We start from the raw sequence: 15382 nt of genomic DNA, 5'->3' as shown, positions 1-15382 counted from the left end.
TATGATTGAAAATGTATATGTAAATGGTGACAGGAAATTTGGAACTTGTATTTTTCATTTTTTATATAATAAAAACATTTGAAAAGTATAAACTTGAAGTTAAAAAAACCTGGTTTTTACCTATTGCACTCTCGTGTTTTTCTGTTTTGTTTCAGCTGACGGTGTGAGTATTCCATGTAGCTATACATCGTACTTATGTCCTGTTCAATCATCAAAACTGTATGGTGAAGTGCGATTGTGCAAAGAGAAAGATAAACATCCTTTGCAGCATTTTGAGATGCCATATGTTGTACACCTCCAGAATAAGTATCAACTTGCCGCAACTCAACCACTTTTTAGATTTGATCATCCTAATAGAAGTGAGTCTATGAATATTTTTAATTACAAGTATCAGTTGTCCATTAAAAATTAATGCGATATTTTACAATTAGTTAAAGATTTAATGCAATATTTTTATTAAAAAATCTTAGCAGCAGATACCTGTGTAAAATGTTATTGGTTGTAGGTCAAACTGATAAACTCCATTGCTAATAATTTACCACATATATCACTAAATTGATCAACAACTAGCACAGTTGTTATTGAGATTATTAGCTGGTTAAGAGTTTGAAGTAATTTGGATACTGCATTGTATTTATTTATGAGGGTGATCCCAAAAGCAAGGTCTCCAATTTTTTAGATATAAAGAAACTTTTATTTACAGTAAACTGTACATAATTTTGAAGCTTGAAATTTTTCTGTTTTTGTACATAATTGCCATTTAGATTGATGCATTTTTGTATAAGCTGTAGCAGTTTTTGTATGCCCATGTCATACCAGCCAGCCGCCGTGCTATTGAAGAAGTGTCGGACCTCACCTTTCATCTTGTCATCACTGAAGAGCTATCCAGTCAAGTGTTTTTTTAGCGTTGGAAACAGGTGGTAGTCACCTGTGGGCCAAGTCCAGGCTATAGGGTGGGTGGGTGTTTATGTCCCATCTAAACTGTTACAGAAGAGCCAAGGTTTGCGGGCAGTGAAGGGGGGAGCATTGTTGTGGAAAAGGCTTATGCCCTTGCTCAACATTCCTCCACTTGGTTTTGAATCACCCTCTGAAGTTTTTTAATGTTGGACAATGCCTGTCAGCATTTGTTGTTGTCCCAGGAACCATAAAGTTGACCAACAATATCCCCTTTCGATCCCAAAATGAAGTTGCCATGACACTTTACCGCAAACTGTTTTTTTTTTTTTTTTTTTAATTTTCATGGCTTGGGTGAATCGGGATGCCGCCACTCACATGGTGTTTTTTTTTTTTCTTTTTTCCCCACAGGTTTGAAATGGAAAGCCCGGGTTTCATCATCCATTACTATTGAATCAAAGAAGTTGTCCTTTTTGTCTGGACAGTGTTGAAGAAATTGCCGGGATGTTTCACTATGCTGCCATTTGTGGTCTAATGTCAGAAATCTTGGGACCCATCTTTTGCACACCTTCCAAAATGTCAGCACTTCAGTCAAAGACTGTTGAAGGGTTCTTCGAGAAACCTCAGGAACAGCATTATAGAGGTCCTTGAGAGTGACCCATCAACCTTGAAGTACATTTTTTTCAACGTTTGTGATTGTCCCTTTGGGAACTGGTGGTCTCCTGCTTCTTTCCTTGTATTGAATTTCAGTACGAGCACCTGCAAACTCTCTACACAACTTGCAGACATTTTGGACATCCAAACACAACTCTCGATACCCTTCCATCAACTGTCAATTGGTTTAATACCTTTTGCGCCTAAAAACTGAATAACTGTGCGAACTTCACACCAGAAAGTAGTGGCTAACGCGAGATCCATTACAGTTGGCTGCCAAGCCTAGACTGAAAGCTCCAGTGATTATTTGTTAGTTCCAGTAGGGTTTGGAGGGGACGGGGTTGGTCCGCAGCCACGCAAACTGTTTCCCTGTGGCTCCAGTGCTTTGGAGACCTTACCTTTGGGATTACCCTCATAACCTCGTAATACAGTTTTTTTGATTCATCGAACAATAACTGGTTGCTTGTAATTAGTTTTATTTTGTTGGTGTGTTCAATAATAAAGCTAATTTTGGTGATTTGTGCTTGTTCTCATAATTTTCAGTTTCTGACCTTTATTATGTTGTTAGGATGTTACTTAAAAAAAGTTTGTTTCAGGTAAAGTAATGGACAATTCGAGGTATAAAGCTCTCACATTTGACATTAACCAAAGAAGTATTCTTCATGGCTTCTCAGGATATTTTGATACAACTCTTTACAAGAATATTACACTGAGCATTGTCCCTGAAACACACACTAAAGGAATGTTTAGCTGGTTTCCAATTTTCTTCCCATTGCGTGTAAGTGTTTAAAAATTGAAAACTTAATGCTTTTTGTGTGTGTAAGTCTAATTGCTGCATATTTAATGCAAAAACAGTGGAAAAAGTGACATCCCGAGAATAGCAGGAAGGGTTCATTTGATCCCTGATGAAGTAGGCATTAAAATTCTACAACATGATTAATTACATTATTGTCCAATTACATTATATTTACAACATCATTAAAGTTAGATTTACACAGTTTCCATTTGTCTACCCATAAATGTGGCCTATTTCTAAAGTTCATAACATTTCTTCATTTATTTCCCTTGTTTCAGAATATTGAAATTAAACTGTGGGCATTGGTGTTTTCCATATATACTTTTGGCAGACGACCTTTTTTCTCCCCCTCAGATGTCGATGTATTGTTTCCTTTATACATACAGTTGGACACTTCTTTCACTGTTTGATTTGCCTGATACTTCAGTTGCTGCTTTGTGTAGTTAGATGTCTTGCTCTTTGTTTCCTGTGCTTGAGTTCATTTAGCAGTTGATGAATGAACGTCTTCCCCTCAGGTTATTTTTGTTTATTTGTTTGTAGATGATCTACACATTTATTGCTGTCATGTCTAGTATAGTGTAAAGAACATGCATTGGCCGTCTCGGCAGAATACTTACAAATATTTGCTTTACAACATCCATGCGAAACTTTGTATTATTGCAAAAGGTACCAGTTTTGGCTTTCTTCTTTTCTTCTTCGCCCGCTGCTACTTCAGAATGTTGTGTGCTGAGAAAAATGGCATGCTTTTTCTTCCTCCCATGGTACACTGTCGAGGTGTACTCTGGCTTGCCAGTTTTAAAGATGATGGTGGAATGTAACTCAGAATTGTTCTTTTTTATGCAGTTGAAGAGATTTCAGTGAATCTTGTTCATTGTCCCTCTAACAATTTTTTCTTCTGTTGAAGTTTCTTGACAAGCTGAAGGACTGTGAAGGAGTTTGTGTTGTCACATTCCATAAGGCAAGGATGACTCACTCTACCAATGGGTGTTTGTCTGATTCAACATTTTCATTATTAAGGTGTGGGAAGGTATTGTAAATGCTCTTGGTTGCCACTTTTGAAGTCGCCCAAAATTTGCCTGCCTATTGGTCAAGTTTGTTCGGCATAAACTGGGTAATCCTGCACCTTAGTTGGAAGTAGCTGTTCATCATTTATAATACACATCCTGTCACATTAATGTGATCACTGCCTATTTTCGATGTCAATGTACAGCATCCACTTAAATAGCAGATGCCTGTCAGAGCAATGGAGAATACATAAAACATGTTGAGGGAGGATGCAGAAAACAGTGCAGTTGTCGTAATGCGGAAATGGAGTGGTTTATCTGATGTCCAAAACGGCACTATCATTGGCTTTCGGGCCAAGGAGGGAAACATTTCCAAAACTGCTAAGTCTGTGCGTAGTAAAATGGCACTATCCTAAATTAGCACAAAGGTGCACCAAGGGCCTTATAGATGACAAGGGTGAACGAATCGCGTGGAGATGTGGGTGGGCAAATAGACAGGCAACTGTTGAGTAACTGACTGCCCAGATGAGTCAAGGAGCTACCAACAGTGTCTCCTCAATGACCATTAAGCGAATGTTGCTGCATATGGCCTCTGCAGCAGGTCACTGGTCCATGCACACATGGTGATTACTGTTCATTGGCGACGAAGGCTGGGATTTGCACACACATACAGCAACTAGATGTTCTGACAGTCACCACCCTTGTAGCCCAAAGTAGATTTGTTAGTTTTGAAGTACATTTAAATGTGTGCAACTGGTCACATTTTTACAGCACTTAGCACACTGGTATTGTGACATTTTGCAGAGAGAGACAGCAACGGTAGGTCATTATACTGCAAAGAAAGTTATGTTGTGAACTGAATAACTGCCCGGGAACTGACTGAGGTTTGTACTTTTGCATTTCAAATTATTATTTAGCTAAAACTTTTCTCTGAACATTGACAAATAACACTGTAAAGCAAAGCTATTTACTTTCCATGAAAGAACATAATAATGTACAAATCATGACTAATTACAAAGTGTAGAGAAGTAACACAGCATAAACAAAAATAATGTTACCAGATTTCAACTGTTTGCACAAAAGTTCATGTTAAACAGTAACTACATAGTTACTTATGGTAGAAAACATTTTGTTTCTACAGCTCAGCTGCAAACCTCCTTTTTAAAGCATCAATCTGGGTGAGTTCACCAAGAGGTTTGCTCAAATGAGCTAATTTTTTAATCTGATTTTTCCCAAAGCTTCCCAGGTAATACGCGCTTCCCTGGAACTTGGTCCATCGAGAAATTAACTTGTTATTCAGCTCGTTCAGTCTCAACCAAAATCTATCTAAAAATTCTTTCTCAGAATGTGCATAGGTTGTGTCATCAATAGTATACTGATTAGACCAACTTAATGCGTTACTGAATTTTACGTTTTCAACAAATTTATTATTTACTGTTTTCACCTTTTCAACGAAACTGCTTTCAACAAGTGCCAGTCAACACTATATTTCCAAAGCCGAAATTTGACTATTTACATTTTTGTCAACAGTTCTTATTCCCTCGTGCACTTTTTCAAAAGCATTCCGCACCCCCATCTTCAGTGATGTCATTTTCTACATTTTTGACTTCAGTATTGAATTTAAGTTCAATTTCTTTCATTTTGGACTCACTACTTGAACAGCTAATCTATCAGTTTTTTGATTGATATCATTTATTTGAGCTGTCTTTTTACCGATACAATCAAATAATGCTGCTGTTGAATGATTGAATTTTATCAACTTGTTCTTACTTCCTTGTTTATGATTTTCAATTTCATTATTGATTTTTGCAAACTGATGCTTATTATTATTCATTTTTATTAATTGATCCGTATTATCGTTACTCATTTTTATTGACGATGCCAACCTGGTATATCTGTCGTTATTATCATCTTGTTTTACTAATTTACATGATTTGTTGCCGTCTTTTTTTCTGTTCTACTACTTAATCAATAAAATTTTTTGTTCTTGTTTCACAGTGCTACGTAAGTCACCCATGTCTGTATTAGTCCACACTGTTTCAGATTCTTTTTCAGTGATTGTCATTGTTAATGATTATTCAACGAAACACTTTACCACTAAAAGAAAATATTTCCAGTGCTTAACTTTGTTGTTAAATGTTGACCTCATTTTCTATCTTTCTTCTTCTTCTTCTTCTTCTTCTTCTTCTTGATTGCAAACTCCTGTTTTGTTGATGTGCTTCATATTTGGCTGATCGCTCACAAAAAATTTTCTCAATATATGTTCTTTTAATGTGCAACAAGAAAAATAGCCCAACACAGTATTCATATTTCACTTTCAGAAAATCCCGGACGGCGCCACCCTCTTGTAGCCAAAAGTCAATATATTAATTTTGAAGTACTTTTAAATTTGGGTGTGTATTATCCACATTTTCGCAACACTTGGCATGCTGAGGCAGTGACACACTCCGGAGACAAGTAGCAATGGTATAATCTGAATGAACAGTTCTCCTAATACTTATATTTTATTGTTCTTCGTTGTTGAAAGTTTTTGGCTCATAGTCCATTTTGAAATGCAACTTTATATACTGGTGTAGAGGATGCTCGGCTTCATTTTGCTAAAAAATGTGAAGACGGGTGGAGTTTCTGTTGTTGAATTGATATATTTTCAGTTATTTCACTTTACACTACAAATTAAAATCAACAATCATGCTAACACACACAACTTGTACTCCAAACTCTCACTTCAAACTCATACTATGAACTGCCCAAGGACAAAGAGTTACCTCTAACAACATGTAGCTATGAAAATGCTGTCATATATCAATCTATTTGTGCAAAATCGTCTTTGAAACATATATTTCAAAAATAAAGTACAAATAATTGTTTATCACTGCTTATGTTTTTAAGAAATCCATAATCATCATCATCATCATCATCATAATAATAATTACATTAAGTGTTTATATATGTGGATTTGGTAGTTGATTTCTGGGTTTTGGGTCTTGAACTTGGGACTTGGTCATTCCATGTGATCAAAGGTCGGTTAGTACATTTATCTCACCGTAACCTGTTTTAGGAAAACGTCCACTGAGTGGCAACAGGTGGCCTTTTCAGATGAATCATGTTTTATGCTGCATCGGAATCATGAATCACATTTCATTGTCCATGAGTAGATTCAAACCGAAGAAACTGCAAAAAGGTGGGAATTTAAGGAGATGGGACCTGGATAAACTGAAAGAACCAGAGGTTGTACAGAGTTTCAAGGAGAGCATAAGGGAACAATTGACAGGAATGGGGGAAAGAAATACAGTAGAAGAAGAATGGGTAGCTTTGAGGGATGAAGTAGTGAAGGCAGCAGAGGATCAAGTAGGTAAAAAGACGAGGGCTAGTAGAAATCCTTGGGTAACAGAAGAAATATTGAATTTAATTGATGAAAGGAGAAAATATAAAAATGCAGTAAATGAAGCAGGCAAAAAGGAATACAAACGTCTCAAAAATGAGATCGACAGGAAGTGCAAAATGGCTAAGCAGGGATGGCTAGAGGACAAATGTAAGGATGTAGAGGCCTATCTCACTAGGGGTAAGATAGATACTGCCTACAGGAAAATTAAAGAGACCTTTGGAGATAAGAGAACGACTTGTATGAGTATCAAGAGCTCAGATGGAAACCCAGTTCTAAGCAAAGAAGGGAAAGCAGAAAGGTGGAAGGAGTATATAGAGGGTCTATACAAGGGCGATGTACTTAAGGACAATATTACGGAAATGGAAGAGGATGTAGATGAAGATGAAATGGGAGATATGATACGGCGTGAAGAGTTTGACAGAGCACTGAAAGACCTGAGTTGAAACAAGGCCCCCGGAGTAGACAACATTCCATTGGATCTACTGACGGCCTTGGGAGAGCCAGTCCTGACAAAACTCTACCATCTGGTGAGCAAGATGTATGAAACAGGCGAAATATCCTCAGACTTCAAGAAGAATATAATAATTCCAATCCCAAATAAAGCAGGTGTTGACAGATGTGAAAATTACCGAACTATCAGTTTAATAAGTCACAGCTGCAAAATACTAACACGAATTCTTTACAGAAGAATGGAAAAATTGGTAGAAGCCAACCTCGGGGAAGATCAGTTTGGATTCCGTAGAAACACTGGAACACGTGAGGCAATACTGACCTTACGACTTATCTTAGAAGAAAGATGAAGGAAAGGCAAACCTACGTTTCTAGCATTTGTAGACTTAGAGAAAGCTTTTGACAATGCTATCTGGAATACTCTCTTTCAAATTCTGAAGGTGGCAGTGGTAAAATACAGGGAGCGAAAGGCTATTTACAATTTGTGCAGAAACCAGATGGCAGTTATAAGAGTCGAGGGACATGAAAGGGAAGCAGTGGTTGGGAAGGGAGTAAGACAGGGTTGTAGCCTCTCCCCGATGTTGTTCAATCTGTATATTGAGCAAGCAGTACAGGAAACAAAAGAAAAATTTGGAATAGGTATTAAAATTCATGGAGAAGAAATAAAAACTTTGAGGTTCGCCGATGACATTTTAAATTCTGTCAGAGACAGCAAGGGACTTGGAAGAGCAGTTGAATGGAATGGACAGTGTCTTGAAAGGAGGATATAAGATGAACATCAACAAAAGCAAAACAAGGATAATGGAATGTAGTCTAATTAAGTCGGGTGATGCTGAGGGAATTAGATTAGGAAATGAGGCACTTAAAGTAGTAGAGGAGTTTTGCTATTTAGGGAGTAAAATAACTGATGATGGTCGAAGTAGAGAGGATATAAAATGTAGACTGGCAATGGCAAGGAAAGCGTTTCTGAAGAAGAGAAATTTGTTAACATCAAGTATAGATTTAAGTGTCAGGAAGTCATTTCTGAAAGCATTTGTATGGAGTGTAGCCATGTATGGAAGCGAAACATGTACGATAAATAGTTTGGACAGGAAGAGAATAGAAGCTTTTGAACTGTGGTGGTACAGAAGAATGCTGAAGATTAGATGGGTAGATCACATAACTAATGAGGAAGTATTGAATAGGATTGGGGAGAAGAGTAGTTTGTGACACAACTTGACCAGAAGAAGGGATCGGTTGGTAGGACATGTTCTGAGGCATCAAGGGATCATCAATTTAGTATTGGAGGGCAAGGTGGAGGGTAAAAATCGTAGAAGGAGACCAAGAGATCAATACACTAAGCAGATTCAGAAGGATGTAGGTTGCAGTAGGTACTGGGAGATGAAAAAGCTTGCACAGGATGGAGTAGCATGGAGAGCTGCATCAAACCAGTCTCAGGACTGAAGACAACAACAACAACAACAACAACGAGATAGATGACCACAGGCGTGTATGGCATGAAATATCTGAAAGCAAACACAGCAACACTCATCAGAAAGGTCCATGCCAGAGAAGGGAGCGTATGGTCCGTAGAATGTTTTCATGTTATTCCCTGGGTGATCATGTCATTCTGTAAGGCCCAATGATCAACACAAATATGCATATATTCATGAGAGCCATGTCCATCTCAACATGCAGTTCGTTTTTTCTCAGCACAATGGCGTCTACCAGCAGGACAATGCAATGTGTAACACAGCTTGTAGTGTATGTGCATGGTTCAGTGTGTACCAGAATGAGTTTGCCCTACTCCCCTGACTGCCATACTCCCCGTATTTAAAACCAATCAAGAATCTGTTGGACTGTTCATGCTATTGATCCTCTACCAAGAAACCTGGAGCATCAGACCATGGCGCTGGAGGTTTTGCGGCAAAATGAGGTTTACCAGGCTTTTGACAGGTGGTCACATTAATGTGATCAGTCGTCGTATTTTCATAGGGACCGTAACAGCAGAGTTAGTTTTGCAAAAATGTGTTTCATATTTCATAAATTAGATCAAACGTATTAGCAGGAATGGTTTTGGATTAGGATGACTAATCATCATAGTGAGGGAATCTGGTAAGTTCACAGAATCTTTCTGTCATCATGTTGTCCCTGATTAAAATTAGGCGTCAAAAATGCAACCAAAAGTCATTCAAACAAACGCTGGTAGCACAAGAATCATCTCTAGCATATATGTCATTGCCTCCAATTCCTCCAGTTATACAATCCTAGTGGTGTTGATTTCATTCCAGAAATGGTCTTTGTGTTTTATATGATATGCAGCATTGATTAATTTAAAAAAAAAAAAAAAAAAAAAAAAAGGCCAGAAGGAACTGGTAATGGTGTTATCTGCTTGGTGACAAGGATATGCAGTGAATCATCCTCTTTCATTCAGGACATTTAAAGCAATCCTTTTTCCAGGTGACAGTATAGTATGTTAATAGCCTTCCATTCTGTTCCATCTCTTGACTGCCATCTCACTGTTGCCACAGCTGACTCCTGAGTAGTGTTACCAGATTTTTTTTTTTTTTTTAATACCCTGAAAGCGACAAATGATCAGTTTGAGGGGGGATTCCATTTTTTTGCCCAGAACAAATGAAAAACGGAATTATTTTTGTAATTTATGGGCCATTATTTATTTTAATGAAGAATGTGTAAGTTTTAAAGCACGTTTGCTTGATTTTACATATTTAAAAAGTCCAATACACTTATAATCGTAGTTGAAAACAATCACTAATCCATTTTTTTATCAAATTCAGGGTACATTTATTTTGTGCATCAGTCCATTTTAATGCCATGTGTGAAAAACCCTTTCTACGAAGCAATTGGAACTTGGAATACTAAAGATGAATGATAAGATGTGAACTTTTTGGGATCCACAATTTTCTTCCATTTCTCAATCACACTCTTATTTTGTCACAAACAACTGTGCCAAGTTCACGCTGCTTTTGATTATTTGAAATTCTTCGTATAAGGAGTCAGTGTTCCATTGATCGACCCTTAAAAGTTCCACAGGTTTTTGAAAATGGCTGTAAATTATTGGTGATACAACAGCATCTTGCAAAAGGATGTCATCGTCTGATAAATCGTATCGTGGTTACAGATATCTTACAAAATTGATGTAGAAGTGTAGAAAAACGTTAGTGCTTAATTCACCAGTTATTTCTCTTGTCTTACTTCTGAAGTAGTTGGCTGATATTCTTTGCTAAATTTTTTTGCAAATCCCGTGCATTTCAGCATGCCTCTTAGTTACAGAGAGAGAACCTGATTCCGTCTTCTTCATTGTTGTTTCTACTGAAAACATAATCTTATGCAGAAACGACAAATACACTGAAGTTTTTATGTTGTCTTCTTTTCATGCGATTAACTTCTCTAACAGCTGAGGACATTCATTGTGGGATGCCAGAAAATGAGATTTTAGTGCAGGCCATATTTATTTTTAACAGTCTTTCGACAGCAGGACCAAGATATAAAACTCTTATGGCAATATGTTTTATTATTTCTTCCCATTGCATCTCTTTCATTGCAAATTGGAGTTAAATGTCTGCTCTTCGTTTCACAGATCTATTGATGTGTCTGCATATTTTCAGTATCAAACTTTCTACATTCACTTCCAGTTTATCACTACTGTATTTTGTAGCATTGTGGAGAATATGGACGGCCAACCAGTTTTGACAATTTTATCATTTTCAGCTAAAAGAAGTGTATAAATGGAATGGTTTCTGCCGAAGTTTACATTAGTGGTGGGTGCCAAAACTTTTTTAAAGACAATCCATTCTTCTCTGGTGTGTCTGTATTAAACTGAGAAACTTATTATGCACATTTTTTGTTACAGTCTACAAATTCCAGTAGACTGTTTACCACTCCAGTATCATAATCATAGAATTGTAAGCAAATTGGAATCATTTTTCTTTTTTTAATTACTTGCATTTGTTGATGTAGATTAGTATAGATTTTTTCCTTGGATGGTCTTTAAAATATTTTTAACAGATTCTTTGAACAGTACTCTGCATACAGTGACCTCTGCTTTTGTTCTTCAGCAGCTAAAACATTGAGCGATTTTTGAATCATTACAAACACAGGTAATAATTTGTGTGAACAAATCATAATATTGTAACTAAGAGAATTATCTACCATGTGATAAACAGAAGCAAGTTCTCCAGTAATTTTGTTCGTCTCTGAGGCAAATGGTTCAAGCTTCGACACATATTTAGACAAAGTACTTGATGCTCTGTTGAATTTGAGATTTAGTAGATGCTTGTTGTTTTTCATCAGCACACGAGAATTCTTTATTGCACAGGCAACAAAACGCGTTGTATGAGTTTTCGTGTACTTGCCTTAACCGGGAATACCTATTTTCCCAGATCGGATTGTACTTAGTAAATCTATTGGCTTTCATAGCAGGTATTCCACCACTTCTAGAAGAATTATCTGTGTCACTGTCACTTAAATCACTCATTGTGTCTATAGTTTTAGAAATAAATCACAAGCATAACACATTCAACAGCTCAGATTTCACAAACTTAAGAATAGAATGACAATCAAGAATGAAATTTAAAAAAATCTGTCCACTATTGTTAATATGCATTGACATAGCATTTAAAAGAGTTAGCACATGAACAAAAATGTTAAACAAAAATTGTAGAAAGAAAGTAAGATGAGTAATAAACAAATAGAAGAATGTAAAACAAAAACGGATAAAGGCAAACAGAAACGTGCAGCGTCACATGAGAGGGTGGGAATCTGTGAAGATCGGCCCTGCCCGATGCTATCATAGACCGATAGCCAAGCTAGTTGTATCTTCATTTGGTACGTGCATAGATAATAGGTACTTTTTAGCTGTACCGTGAAAGATTTCACAATAATAATCAAACACAGTTGAAATAAGAGGCAGAGCCTGTCCTGGCGGGACATTTAAAATTATGCCAGAAATACAAGATGTCCCAGGAAATATGGGATGCCTGGCAATGCTGCTCCTGAGGCTTGTGACAAGAACTGAGATTAGATCATCTGCTGACAGTAACAACTCTTATCTTCATAAGTTGTCTCTCACAGACAATCACCAGCTGAATCCAATAAGCCAGTTTCTAATTCAGTATCTTGAGTTCTCCAGAAGATGCAATATCTGTTCTCTAGTAAGACCAAGTTAATAAGACATAATTTAAAATTTGTATTATTGGTGGGAAAAGGATTTGGCTGATAAATTACATTGCAATGCCCATTGTAGGGGAAACCTATCTAACAGTGCATACATAATTATTCAAGGCAGCAACTGATGAAAACAAAATGTGATTGAATATATTTGTAATTATGAGAACATTAATATTGTAAAAAGGAGTTGATCCCTCCTGCTGTTGCATCAATATTTCATGAAAGTTCTGTGAAACCAGGAGAATTAAGCAAATTGCTGCCCACTTTTGTCGAAAGAAGAAGAAATGAGGGAAGAGTAAAGCAGTTTGGTGGAAAGATGTTAAAAACTGATTTTATATTGTGTAAATAAAAGATGAAAGATGTGAGTAGATCCCTTCCACTGTTTTAGTGCTAAGATTTCTTTTATCTCAAAGTGAAGGAATAAGTCTGTCATCCCAGTAATTGTGTTGAAATGACAGTCTTCCCATTGATTTATAGCTTCTCATTTTCAGTTGTGGTATCAGTATATAGCCCATCCCCTCTCCCTCTTTCTCCTCCTCCTCCATTTAACTATGTTTCTGCAACACCTGTCCACTCATGTGAAACCTGAAGCAGCAAAATAAATAAATAAATGAATGGAAATCTGTGACTTAAAGTTGATAAGTGATAAAGGCTTACTTTTGTGGCAGCATAGCTGTGACTTAATTATGTCACCCCAGAAAAAGCTCTTGCAGCATACTAATCATTTCAAGTTTTGCAAGAAATTGTGGAGTACTTTTTGTCGCATTGCCATTCCATAAGTCTGTTCACTGAAAGTTCTAAGAACTCAACTAAGTCATGTTTGTTGCTGTAAATGTGGAATTTTGACAGTTGCAGTTTTGTCCATACGTCACTCTGAAATTTTATTTCACGAGGGACAGTAAGGAGAATGTTAAGGATATGACATAATTTAGTTACTACTTTTTGGGCTTCTGCAATTGAAGGATGTAAGAAACTATTCCTAAATATGAAGAAATAAGTTGACATTTTATGTGTATTTATAATATTGAAGGTTATCTTTACTTGTGCTTCTGTAATTGCATAATGTAGTTTTTGTTGTTATAATTGTGGATCTATATAAGAAGTGACTAAAAAAAATTATTTTTTTTTTTTTTTTCAAAATAAATATGCAGGAACCGGTGCACCTCCGAGCTGGTGAACAACTGGAAGTCCATTTTTGGAGATTATCCAACAAGAAAAGTGTGTGGTATGAATGGTGTGTTACAAAACCAACACCTGGACCAGTGCATAACCCAAATGGAAGGTCATATACTATAGGTCTGTGAAGAGGAATGCAACAGTCTCCATACTGTATATCTGGGCAGTAAGATGATCCCGAAGTTTTCGATCTGTAAGCTGAAATTATCAGAACCTTCTACATTTTAAAGAGAAACTATTGATTCTACATTAATAAATGTGGGGTTAAACAGGGTTATTAATGTTCAAAAACAGTGATGTATTGCAACAGATACAAGAAGTTAAAAAAAGAAGATTCATTTGCACTTCATAAATTCAGTTTGTCGAGTGTATTACAATGTGTCTGCCATTCTACTGAAATATTTTTATTTTTGTAAGTCAGAGAAGCAGCTGGAACTCTAGTACCAACTGCTTGAAGAAACATAATTCGAGCCACACAATTTTCGCAACATTCAGAATATTGGTGCACTTTTATTTTAATGGGTGTCTGTGATATTGGTACATTTTTCTTTTATTGTAATGTGACAAAGTGTACAGATGTGTGTCCTGATGTTGTCTTTTATGCAAAGGATTTATTGTGTAACTGTGTGCTTTCTTAGTACTATTATTTGCTCACAAACATGCAATTTCATAAATTGCAGTTGTTCTGTTCTCATTCTGTCAAGGTTTTTGTTTTGTTAATCTTTCAGTTTCACACAGCGCCATATAGTGTATTACCTCATGTAATGGAATGCAACAGTAGTTGCTCCTGCCAATGAAATGACCAATTTCAGACTTGTGTATCTTTCTGTGAAAGCAAAATATGTGATGCGGTGATTAAATAAAATACCTTTTCCTCCTTTTTTAAAAAATTAAAAGGTACTCAGTGAGTTTTATGTTTTGACATAGGAAAAAGCTGTTTGTGTCATGGACCTACTAGGTTGTGTTCTGCGTTCTTTAACATTGAATTGTGAATAATTATGTTTAGGCCATCTTACTGTAAAGAGCGCCATGTGATATTTGTCTTTCAGTGTTGTTTATTTTATGAAATATGGTAAAACTTGATTTTAGTTTTCATAGTTGTATCCGGTATTTTTGAAAGGAGCCAGTGATCAACAGCAAGATAAATTTCAAATTCCGAATTAATAAAATTTAGAATAAACTTCATTGAAAGCAGTGAAATAAGTATTTGTTTTGATGTGGTCCATCGTGATTTCCTTTCCTTCAGAGAAGCTTTTACTCCTAGTGTCCTCAATTACTTGTTGTATGTGTGTCAATCTTTATCTTCACTTAAAATTTTTGCCCTCTGCAACTCCTGGTACCATGGAAGTTACTCTCAAGGAGTTAATACAAACCTGTCTTTCTTGTCAGTAAGAAAATTTTTGAAACTTCATATAACTCTCATTTTTCTTTAAAGTAAGATTTATTTAGCAGAAAATATTCACTGCACATGCAAAATTCCTTGAGTTACTGTGTTTCCTTACTACTTGATCTTGATGATATATTCTGTTTCACAATTTCTGGCATTACTTCACCCATATATATGCCATTGTGTAGTGAAAGCTGTGTTGCTAACCGAATCTTTAAGAATTTTAGCATCGTGATCTTTTCCAGTTGTACTGCTTTGCCTGGTTGAACTCGTTCTTCTCAGCCTTCGTTCACTTAGACCAACAGGTTTAGAGAGAGTTTCACACAATTTCAGCAAAGCCTACATTAACAGGCCTTGGGAAAACAAAACATTTATTCGGTCTTACATTAATTCAGCCAAATCTGAGTTTCAGCTTAAAGGATTAAAATAACTGCTTTACTGTATTTTACTAAAGGACTTGTTCATTT

The 15382-nt window shown here is 36.4% G+C and overlaps 1 protein-coding gene across 2 annotated transcripts in view; it reads left to right on the top strand.

Moving 5' to 3' along the window:
* Nucleotides 1-14680, top strand: part of LOC124794864 (protein arginine N-methyltransferase 5) — a 90557-nt gene extending 75877 nt beyond the window's left edge. For both annotated transcript variants that reach the window (XM_047258540.1, XM_047258539.1), the window contains exons 9-11: nt 156-359; nt 2145-2326; nt 13504-14680. In XM_047258540.1, coding sequence (XP_047114496.1) covers nt 156-359; nt 2145-2326; nt 13504-13656 — 539 coding nt within the window. In that variant the 3' untranslated portion in view covers nt 13657-14680. The remainder of the gene's footprint in view (nt 1-155; nt 360-2144; nt 2327-13503) is intronic.
* The last annotated feature ends 702 nt before the right edge of the window (nt 14681-15382 follow it).

Source organism: Schistocerca piceifrons, chromosome 4 (assembly GCF_021461385.2).
Source record: "Schistocerca piceifrons isolate TAMUIC-IGC-003096 chromosome 4, iqSchPice1.1, whole genome shotgun sequence".
Lineage (NCBI taxonomy): Eukaryota > Metazoa > Arthropoda > Insecta > Orthoptera > Acrididae > Schistocerca > Schistocerca piceifrons.
The sequence above is the reverse complement of the archived record's forward strand: the minus strand, read 5'-3'. Positions and strand labels throughout refer to the sequence as shown.